Here is an 11,515-nt window from a genome sequence, read left to right as displayed (position 1 = left end):
TGCCTAAGATATCGATGTTGATGCATTCTATTTCATTTTTGACAATTTCCAATTTTCCCAGATTCATACTTCGTAAGACCAACATTAGAACCACCTAATTAAAGGTCTGGTTTAACCCTTCCCAAATCAAATTATTTTCAGCTTCAAGTTTTATGTTGAAAGCATGCTTTCAGTAATGGAAGGCATTTTGAATGAAATGGAAATTTGTTTTTCAGGTAATACAGACTTTTGATACATTTAGTAGGACACATAAGTCCTCAGGAGGTTGTGGTGTTGAGGATGATGAGATGAAGCCCGTTTGTTTAGAGACATACCATTAAATGGGCCTCCACAAAATGGAAATATGCACTTAAAGTAGTATAGCAATTCTCCACTAAACCCCAAAGGCAGAAAATGCAGGTCGGTACTAGATGCACTATAGGTAGCAAAACAAAAACTACTGTATTTGTTTTATTCTTTTTCTGACTCTTGGTCAGTGGTCCATAGCCTGGTCATTTGTTGCTGTTGTTAGGTCCAGTAGAGTCAGTTCCGACTCATGATGACACTATGCACAACAGAACAAAACACTGCTCAGTCCTGCGCCATCTGCATATTGTTGTTACTTTTGAACCCATTGCTACTGCCACTGTGTCAATCTCGTTCCTTGGAAGTCTTCCTCTATTTTGCTAACAACTTTCTCCAAGGACCAGTCCTTCTTGATAACATGTCCGAAATATGAGAAATCAAGTCTCGCCATCCTGACTCTGAAGTGCAGTGAGACTTGGGGTCTCCTGAGCCCATGGGCAAAGACCTAACCATGAAGTGAATGCCTTAAAGATTTCAAGAGGGAATTTATTTTCAGAGTGTGCAGGGGAAGGTAGACTCCTTACTGAATCGTTTTCCTCTTGTTTAGATGGGTCTGATGAAAGGAGATGGAGATAGGATTAACTGATTTAATAGTGAGTAGTTGTTATCATACCTAATTGTGATTGTCACAACTGTAAAGGTAGAGATTGTGTAACAAAAAGGGAGTTGAAGTTAATCTTGCATTCTAGGAACAGAGGACCCTAAAACATCAAGTGAGAAGAGCATGATCTGAATGTGGGAACCTAACCAGAGAAGCAGTGACACCAGATATAGAGGCAGAGGTGATGGCATAGAGACATTGAGCAACTGAGGACTCTGGACTCATGAAAAGAAAAAGGCTGTGAGCTGGTGGCCAGGAGACTGGCTTCCAGAATGTGCCCTTTGGTTGTTTAAATTACTATATATCCCTGTGTGGTTGTTTGTTTGCTTTATTTATTTATTTTTTTTTGTAAAAGAAATAATCTATGATGGTTTTGGAGGGAGAAGGAAATGCTATACATGCTAGAGGGTAGACACACATTGACATGGGTGACAAGGCAGGCAATATATAACTGGAGAGAGGTTGGCAGAGGAAATACGGGGGTAGCAGGAGACACAGGGAGGAAGACAGTGGTTGGAGTGAATACAGGTAAATACTGTTAACTATTGGTACATGGAGGGGATTGCAATTATATAATGTAGCAAAGTGTATGCTTTGTTGAATGTAAAACTGATGATTTGCTCTGTAAACCTTCACTCAATTCACAATAAAAAGTTAAAAAAAAAAAATCTATCATGCGATCTCCAACATCATTTCTATCACCAAGGTCATATTTTCCAATTACTGACCCTTCCTCTGTGCTTCCAACTTTTGCATTTCAATAATTAGTAATTATCAATGTATCTTGATTGAATGTGTGATCAATTTCTGGCTGAAGAACTTGGTAAAATTCGTCAATTTCTTCATCACTAGCTTTAGTGATTGGTGCGTAAAGTTAAGTATTCATGGTATCAACTATTAACTGGTCTTGCTATCACCGACAACATTGTATTTCAAGAAAAATCTTGAAACATTCATTTTAATAGTGGAAGTGAAGCCTTTTCTCTTGAATTTGCTGTTCCTGGCATAGTAAACCATGATTGTCTGATTCAAAATGGCCAATACCAGCCTATTTCAGCTGGATATGGGTCTTTTTGCCTTCCATTTCATTTGTTACAGGTTTCAATTTCCTTTGATTGATACTTCATACATCCCATGTTCTGATTAGTAATGGATGTTCACAGCTATTTATTCTCTTTTTGATTTGTGCCCCATCAGCAAATGAAAATCCCAGAACTTTTACTTCATCTGCATCAGTAAGATCAACTCTACTTTGTAGAGTCAACTCCTACCCCAGTCATATTTGGAAAGCCTTCCAACCTGAGGGGCTCATCTTTCGGGCACTATATAATGTTCTGCTGTTATTAATAATGTTTTTATCTTCTGGCACTATATCTGACAATGTTCAGCTGCTATTCATATGGTTTTCAGTGTGGCATTGTGGGCTATTGAACTGCACTGCAAAGTCAGTATGAACTGCAAGGTTGGCAGTTCAAGCTCACCAGTTGCTCCTCGGAAATACCATACAGGGTCACTGTGGGTTGGACTCAACTCCACGGCACTTAACAATAACATACGGTGAGCTAAATGAAAAATTGGACTATAAATGGATGGCCATGGAATCCTACTGTGGCACTATAGTATTTAAGTACTGGACTGCTAACTGCAAGGTCAGCAGTTCAAACCCAGTAGCTGCTCCTCAAACCCTATAAAGGATTGCTATGAGTCGGAATTGACTGACTGTACTTGATAACAACAACAATGTGGGAATGACCTTATAGTAATTACTATGGGACTTTAAGGGGCACTATCAAATAGAACATGTTAGTCAACAGTCATCAGAATAATTCCATTCTGGGATTGTTGTTGTTCTTAACTGCCTTTGAGTCAGTTCTGACTCATCACAACCTTGTATAGGGTTTTCGAGGAGCAGCTGGTGAGCTTGAACCACGGACTCTGCGATTCAAACCGACTTTGCAGTCCAGCACATTAACTCACAGCACCACACCAGATGAGTGTATAGCCTGGTGTGCTCACTTGAGGTGGCTACTTGGGTACATGACATTAGTAGATACAGGGAAGCTATGCATTTAGCAATGCGCTGATAGCTAAATATAGACATATTCCTCTTGCACATTCTGAGGAACAAAATGCCAACAAGGATTATTCAGCAAGAGAGGCCGAGACTGTACATGACTTGGTGAGATGCGGTTCCATATATAGCTAGCAAATTCTGAGGAATAGCTGGTGGGTCTAAGCCATTGCTCTTACAATTAGTAGTCCACCACTGCTTATCTTACAGCGTCACACTGGGACTTCACTTTGTTGTTGCTGTTAAGTGCCATAGAGTCAGTTCCAACTCACAGAAACTCTATGTACGGTTTCTGAGGGGATGCTGGTGAGTTTGAACCATCCAGTGCTTACCCTACAGCACCACACTGGACTTCATTACAGCCTTGGAAATCAAATGGGATAGCTTTCCTCTGTCCTACATGGTCACCATGAGTATAAATCAACTCAGCAGTAGTGGGTTGGGTCTGTTGTTGTTTTTTTAAGGATAAGGGCCACCTTAGTTACAGAAGAGCTAAAGTCTTTGCCCCATTACCTTCTAAAGGTTATTAAGTTTAGGTAAAAAGTGATGACAAATAGACAGAAGGAAAAATAGTAGCTAAGGATAAAAGAATGAATACATGGATCATATAATGAAAGAAATTCAGTATTACATTGCTACCCTGAGACAGGTCAAATCAAGAGAATAATATTATGTCTTGGCAGATTCATACCAAATTCCCAGAAGGGTAAACTGTATGTTTACTAGGACCATCTCTATTTGGAACTTGACAAAGTCAAGTGGAAATCTATATGCCTGAGTAGTTCTGCTATGGGAGACACATTTTAGTCATATTATCATATCCTGGTGTGGCGCTGTAGGGTCAACACTGGACTGTGAACCACAAGGTCAGCAGTTCAAACTCACACAGCTGGTCCTTGAAAACCCTATACAGGGTCTTTATGAGCCAGAACAGACTCGATAGCACTTAACAACATCATGATGATGATGAACTGGGCTTACTTTTAATGATTGAATGCAATTCCAGTAATGTGTCAATACCTTTTAACTCTTATTTTTCAGGTTACATACACAAAGGGAAGAAATTCTTGATAACTTCTCCCTACTGGGTCAACACACTATGTGGTGCACAACTTCTGGAAGACCAATCATTGTGTAACTACAAATCTTGGTAACTAAATGCGTAGAAAGTTCCCAGGATGTAGTGGAAAGCAACATGCCTAACATACTATGTACAAATATAGATCACCGTCGTTTTCATGGATGAAAAGCTATTACGCAGAACAGGAAAAGACAAGAGTTTCTTGTGGGATTAAGCAGTAGGTATCACATGTTGTTGCTGTTGTGTGCCTTGGAGTCAGTTTTAACTTATAGCGACCCTGTATGATTTCCTATATGACATACTAAAGCTAAATTACAACTACATGTTACTACCACTCATATAGCCATCGTATGAAGTCTCAATGTTTTGGGGTACAAACAAGTATAATTAGGCCATGAATACACAATGGCAACAGTATGCATGATGTATTAAATACTGGCAAATGACAGAAAAGGAGAGATAGGTCCCAGTCTAGGCATTATTTGTTATTGTTTTTAAGTGCCATCGAGTCAGTTCCGATTTATAGAGATCCTGTATTGGGTTTCTGAGAAATGGCTGGTGGGTTTGAACCGCCATCCTTGAGGTTAAACCAAGCTAGCAGTGAAGTGCTTATCCTACAGCACTACACCAGAATTCCTTAGGAATTATTTGTTATTTTTGTTGTTCAGTGCCATTGAGTTGGTTCCGCCCATAGCGACCCTGTATAAGGTTTCTGGGGAGCAGCAGGTGAGCCTGAACAGCCAACCTTGCAGTTCAAACGACTTTGCAGTCTAGCACATTAACCTACAGCACTATACCATATAGGATAGGCTAAATTTTAATGACGAATACATTCAGAAGAAAAAATATTTACTAGTTAGAATAGCAGACTAGAGAAAATTCCCTTCTAGGAAAAAGATAATGAATGAGGCTTTGAAAAATGATGAGGCTTTAAAAAAGTAGGTCAGACAGATTCAACAAATAATGCTGGATGCAGCATTGGGAATGGCTTGTACCCTAACCTAATTGGACCTCTTGGCTATTTTAATTCCGTTGGAGGCAAAAGTAGCCCTGTCTTTCATTGTAGCTGCTGAGGCCCTTATGGACCACCAAGCCCATGGAGGTTCTCTGGGATACTAGTTGTTTATATTAATATACTATGACTGTCTTTGCTCCAAGAATAGATCAAAATATGGTGTTTTCTGTAGTACAGTTAGCCCGGATAGGAACTATTCTCAATATCACTCTTGTCTAGCATTGTAGATAAAATTCAACTACCTATGTAAATAAATCTAGGATAATGGTAACACTGACAGTCAAATGAAATGGAAGAATGAGTTAAAGCCTCCTTATAATGTAATACTAATGGAAAATGATTAGCCTAAGGAAGTACTAGGAGTCCTGGTGTGGCACTGTGGGTTAACACGCTGGACAGCAAAGTCGGTTTGAATTGCGAAGTCAGCGGTTCAAGCTCACCAGCTGCTCCTTGGAAACCCTATACAGGGTCATTATGGGTCAGAACAGCACTTAACAACAACAACAACAATAAGAAGGAAGCACTAAGACCTGGTAGTGCAACAGTTAAGCAAGTGGCTGTAACCAAAAGGTTGACTGTTCAAATCCATCTAGATGTTCTTAGGGAGAAAGATTGTTAATGTGCTTTCTTAAAGATCCCCCCAAACCCAATCTCATCAAGTCAATTCTGACTCACAGAGACCCTGTATAGGGTTTCTAAGCCTATAAATCTTTACAGGAGCAGGTAGCCTCATCTTTCTCCCAAGGAGCAGCTGGTAGTTTTGAATGGCCAACCTTTCAGTAAGTAAACCAAAGTCTAACCCACAACACCTAGAAAACCCTAAGGGGCAGTTCTACTCAGTCACATGAGGTGACTATGAGTCAAAAATAGACTCAATGGCACCTATCGACAACAACAAGGAAGAAGTAGATTTAACTAAAGCAAAACAAACAAACGAACCAAAAACTCATTGCCATCAAGTCAATTCCAACTCACAGCAACCCTAGAGAACAAAGGAGAACTGCCCCATACTGTTTCCAAGGCTGTAATTTCTATGGAAACAGACAGTCACATCTTTTTCCTGCAGAGCACCAGTAGGGTCCAACTGTTTACCTTTCAGTTAGTAGCCAAGCACTTTAGCCATTGTGCCACCCGAGTTCCTTTGTGGTGGTGGTGGTGAGTCAGTTAGATTTAGCTAAATATTAGTTCACTTCTATGCTAAATAGTTCTGTACAAGTTTCTAATAATGCAGAAATAGTGGTATAGCAAGGAGAAAAACGAGTAATCAAATTAGTACAAAATATGAAAATGTATGTAATGGCTTTAGAGGATGGATGAGTTGTTTCTTTAAATCTATCTCTACCCCACACTGGTTCCTCTAAATGTTAGGCATATCTGTACTATTGCTAATGTTTGTCATATAAGTGCTATACTAAATGTAGATGTTCAGGCAAATACGTTATTTTTGTTGTCAGTGAGTCTTGGTCAAAGATCAATAATAATCTAGATATTCTTACCCACAGTGAAGTCTGGCTTTTGCCCTCAGTTCCTAGGAGGTGATCTCTAAACATTTGGAATGTCCTGGCTGATAAGAGCATCTTTGTTTACCCTAGGGTCTTGGGCCATGCCAGGTAGTCTATGCCAACAGTGTGATTTGTGATGGGTCCTTTGGACTACATGGCATCATCTTGACTCTGGGAGGACTGGGGACCGAGGTCATTATGAAGATGGTCAACCATGTCTATGTGACTGAATCCCAATAAAACTCTGGACACCAAGGCTTGCATGCGCTTCCCTGGTAAACATTATCTTCATGCATGTTGTCACACATTATTACTAGGAGAAGTGATCGCTGTCCATGACTGCACTGGAAGACGCAGCTAGAAATTTGTACTTAGAACTCTTTTGCTTCCTTCCCCATGCACCTATTCCCTTGGTTGATTTTAATCTGTATGCTTTCAGTATGGCTAAATTAAATTGTGAGTATAACAGTTTTCAGTGAGTTCAGTGAGTTGTTCTATGAATTATCAAGCCTGAGCATAGTCTTGGGAACTCTCAAAATTGCAATTGGTGTTAAAAAAAACCATATAGCAGAACTTCATTTCAATTTATGATTGAATAGTATTTAAATGTATATATGGACCATATTTTGTTTATTCCTTCATTTGTTGATGGATACTTGGGTTGTTTCCATGTTTTGACAATTGTATTATTTTCATTTCATTAAAATATTTTTTTCCTTTCTGGCTAAATGTTCAGTGATCCATCCCACCAGTATCTCCCTTCCACAGGTACCCAAGCACATGTGTTTACATGCAGGCAAGTGCAAGCACATATGCACACAGTTACAAATATAGAAATCACAGAACTAGAAGGAACGGAAGGATCTCAACATAATGCTGCACCTTTGAAATACTATAGCCCAATAAAACACCTTTGAAACTGGGTTATACACCCTTCCTTATCTGACTTTATAAGTTTCTTAACTGTAAAATACATTTTAATTTACAGTGCTTCTTAGTATTTCACTCTTTATGCCAACTCATGCTTCCACTGCAAAGAAGACAAGCAGCAACACCTTTAATACAAAACACAGATTTTTAAAATAACAATAGCATTATAAATAATGCTATTTATATGTGTTTCCATTTTATCAGAATATATAAACTCATGAAAACCCTTGTATCCTATAAACTCTGTGTATAAAAAGATCAGGGATTATGGGAAAATAGTATGAGGCCCTAACACTCAAAATGCTTTTAACTTTGTAACCATAGTATTAATAAAAATATTAATTATCCCAACTAAAATAATAGCATTCCAGTACCATGGGGAGGAATACCATCGAGTCAGTTCTAACTCATAGCGATTCTGTAGAGGGTTTCAGAGGAGTAGCTGATGGGTTTGAACCACTGAACTTGTGGTTAGTATTCCAGTGCTTAACCTACAGTGCCACATCAGGACTCCTGGTATCCAGAGAAGTCTGGCTTACTTATTTATCACAGACAATTTTTGTAGCCTTAAATCTCAAGATGTAGGCTTTTGGGTGCATCTACCCACCACCACCTCCAACTGAAAGCAGTGCCATCAAAATTTAAAATCTATTCTGCCTCTGTGCTTCCTTCAACAGTCAATTGCTTTTAAGCACAAGGGAAACATCTCTTTGGATACTCTAACAGTTTCACTACATAGCTTTATGTTGTAGGTAGGACAACATAGCTCTTGACGCTATTAAACCAGCTAGTAGTTGCACTACGGGAAGACCAGGAGTTTGTACCAGTTCTTTCCAGTTTAGTCATGGCCAACAAAGCAAAACCAGAACAGACTCAAATTTGTAAAATGTGAGTGACTGGAATGGGAAAATGTATGGGTCATCTCCCTGCTAGAAACTTCCTTTCCCTCTTAGACAATAAGGGTAGTGTGTGTATAACACTGCAGCCAAATCTCCTGATCGACAGTCAGAAACAGCAGTGCTCCATTCAAAGATGGCAGTGGACCACACAGCTTTGAATGTGCTGTCCCGGCAATAATCCATTTTCTCACAGTAGGCTCCTGAAAGGATTCACTATGCCTCTTCTAAGTTTCCCATTCCAGGCCTTTGACTGTTCTGAATATTGTTCTGCTTAACCCAAATTTTTTAAAAAATCAGTCTGTTCTGATTTTGTTTCATGAGCCATGACTGAACCAGTTCGAAGTCCTGGGGAAGACACGGCAGCAATATGTGCAAATAAGTACTATTAGGAAGTTTATATCTTATGACCTATACTTATATAAAGTTTCCTTCTTTATGTAGAAAAAAGTTTGCCACTGAATGCTTCCAAGTGTTGGTTTGCTGGGATAAAAATGACATCATTTTCTTATCAGGCATTTATTTGCATTATAGAATATATTGCAAAATATGCCCCATAGTTCTCTGACCTTAAAATGCATGACTTTTCTTGGCAGTAACCACTATTGGGATTTAAATCTCCTTCCTGCAGAATCACTCAACAAATATTTACTGAGCAACTATTATGCTCCAGAGTCTGTTCTAAAGGCTTGAGACAGAGTAGTGAGAATGGCAGACAAGGTCTCTCTTACATTCTGGTGGGGGGCACAGACAATAAACAGGTAAATCAATAAATTATTTATGTCATTGTTGAAAAGAAAACCGGGTGATGGTCTATGAATGAGACAGGGGGCTAGGTGGTTACTGGGCAATGAAAGCTACTTTAGAAGCTACCATTATTAGGGAAATACTCTTTGAAGAGGTGACAATTGGGCCAAGACCTATAAGATGAGAAAGAACTAGTCATGGGATATCTAGGGTGGTTTATGAGGCAAAAGGAAACAGTAAGGGGATAGTAAGTGCAAAGGCTTCAATCGGGGAGTGTGCTTGGTGTTTGTGGCTGGGGGAGTCTCAAGGGTATACTCAAGACAGAGTGTCACATATCACTGCAAGTGGAGGATGACCCTGAAGACTAAGTCACTGTTCTTAAAATTCAATGTACTCTATGCTTCATATGGCCAATCACACCCCAAATGCAACTGCTTAAAATTCAATGTACTCTATGTTTCAAATGGCCAATCCCAACCCAAATCCAACTGACCATTATGAGTGCCTAACCTAGGCAATGGGCCATAGCAGTTCACCTGATCATCACAAAATGTAAGGCTGGACTGGGGCTGGATTCATTTGGCCTCTCTAAGGGAGTTGTTGAAATCCAGGGCTGTCAGCTTCGGGCAGAGACAAGTGGCTGGAGAAGGACTTCTCAGAAGCAGTTAGGCAATATGAGGATACAGCTGGGGTTGGAGAGATGGGATGGGCCCTGAGGGATGGATCAACTAGTTGCAGAGGCAAGATACTACAACTCCCTTGATAAAAAGTCAGTCTTGCTTCTTTGGGCAGTTCTGGGAGTCACAGACACTTACTCTGATGAGCCAGAGACTCTCTCACCAGAATAGTCACCTAGTAGAGCTTCATGGATTTTGCAGAAACCTCAATTTCCGGAACTTGTTCCACTGTGCCTTCCAAGAACTTTTATGATGCTTTGAAAGTTTTCACAACATGCCCTCTGTTTTCAATAAAAATATCTTCAGAAGGCTTATACACATCTTCATGGGATGTGTATATCTTGTTAGATACTGTATCCAAAGGGGGGAACTGTACTGCAAGGCCAGAATGATTTCAGGGGAAACTGCTCAGGTGGCATAATCCCATAACAGGAGACAAACTCTGCTGGTACCTGCCAGCAATTTGTGATGCTAAAATAATATCAGAACCTGGGGTTCACAAATCACACGAGGGGAGATGAGAAACTGGACTTACCTGTTTTTTCTGCAGCGAATTGTGAAGGCAAGAAAGAAGAGTATCAGAAGAAGTCCACTGCTGAGAAAAGTCCAGATAATACCCAAGAGGACAGGAGACACTGGAGAAATAGTCTGACTGCTGTCGGAAGAGGTCTGAGAATAGAGTATGGTGAAAGTATTAGGAAAGAACAAACTTCTAAGATGAAACATGAATGGCCCATCATCACCAAAGCTGGAAATAAATATCCTGGATGAGGAGTACCCATTGTTTCTCCTCTTGTTCCTTCTCACAACCCCTGCTCCCCCAATACCACCCCCCGCGCCCCCTCTCACCCCCACACCAACTAGTATATCTAAGAAGCTCTGCTACTCCAGGGCTGCTCACTTACAACTGTTGTTCTGCAGAGATCCTGAAAAGGTCTCCGATCCAGCTCCTGGCCAGGAAAATTGTCACAAAATTCAGAGCAGTTTATTTCAGGCTCCATGTTACCACATGCCCCTCTTGGTGTGCGATTATTCAGTCTTGGCTACCCACTGGTAGGTACGCAGATCTTTGATTAAACCACAAAAGCAACTCAAACCTTTTCTTCAGAGGCCTCATGTTAGAGCAGACTCCTGGCTCAGAATCCGAGATGAAAAACCCATTCAGGAGAAGATGAAAGATTACTGCATAGGTTCCTTCAGCAGACACCGTCCAGGGTCTTCTGGTCCCCTGCTGCCAGTGTGCACCATGTGTGAGTCAAGGCATCTTAGAAACCAGCAGGTTACCCAAAAGGATGCTTCTGGCTTGCCACCAGATGGCAGTCACTGCTCCAAGTACTCTCACACTGGTCCCTGAAGGAAAGGAAAGCAATTAAACCTATAAACAAATTGATATATACTCAACTATTCATGGTGACCCTGTGTAAACTTTCTGAGACTATTAAGTTTTTATGGAAGCAGTAAGAAAGCCTCCTCTTTCTCCCACGGAGTGCCTGGTGGATTCAAACTGCTAACTTTGCAGTTAGCAGCCCAACGTGTAACCCACTACGCTACTAGGGCTCCTTAACAATGTATTAGTTGTTGCTGTAAAGAGCCATCAAGTTGGTTCTGACTCATAGAGATACTGTGTAGGGTTTCTGAGAAGAGGTTGGT

At 40.3% G+C, this 11,515-nt stretch overlaps 1 protein-coding gene across 2 annotated transcripts in view; it reads right to left on the bottom strand.

Moving 5' to 3' along the window:
• Window positions 1–10,866, bottom strand: part of GPR156 (G protein-coupled receptor 156) — a 112,860-nt gene extending 101,994 nt beyond the window's left edge. For both annotated transcript variants that reach the window (XM_006864145.1, XM_006864146.1), the window contains exons 1-2: window positions 10,771–10,866; window positions 10,401–10,534 (exon numbers count right to left, since the gene is read on the bottom strand). In XM_006864145.1, the coding sequence (XP_006864207.1) occupies window positions 10,401–10,534; window positions 10,771–10,866 (230 nt within the window). The remainder of the gene's footprint in view (window positions 1–10,400; window positions 10,535–10,770) is intronic.
• Between the last annotated feature and the right edge of the window lie 649 nt (window positions 10,867–11,515).

The sequence above is a fragment of the Chrysochloris asiatica genome, unplaced genomic scaffold, assembly GCF_000296735.1.
Source record: "Chrysochloris asiatica unplaced genomic scaffold, ChrAsi1.0 scaffold00061, whole genome shotgun sequence".
Lineage (NCBI taxonomy): Eukaryota > Metazoa > Chordata > Mammalia > Afrosoricida > Chrysochloridae > Chrysochloris > Chrysochloris asiatica.
This window is presented reverse-complemented; position numbering and strand designations above follow the sequence as displayed.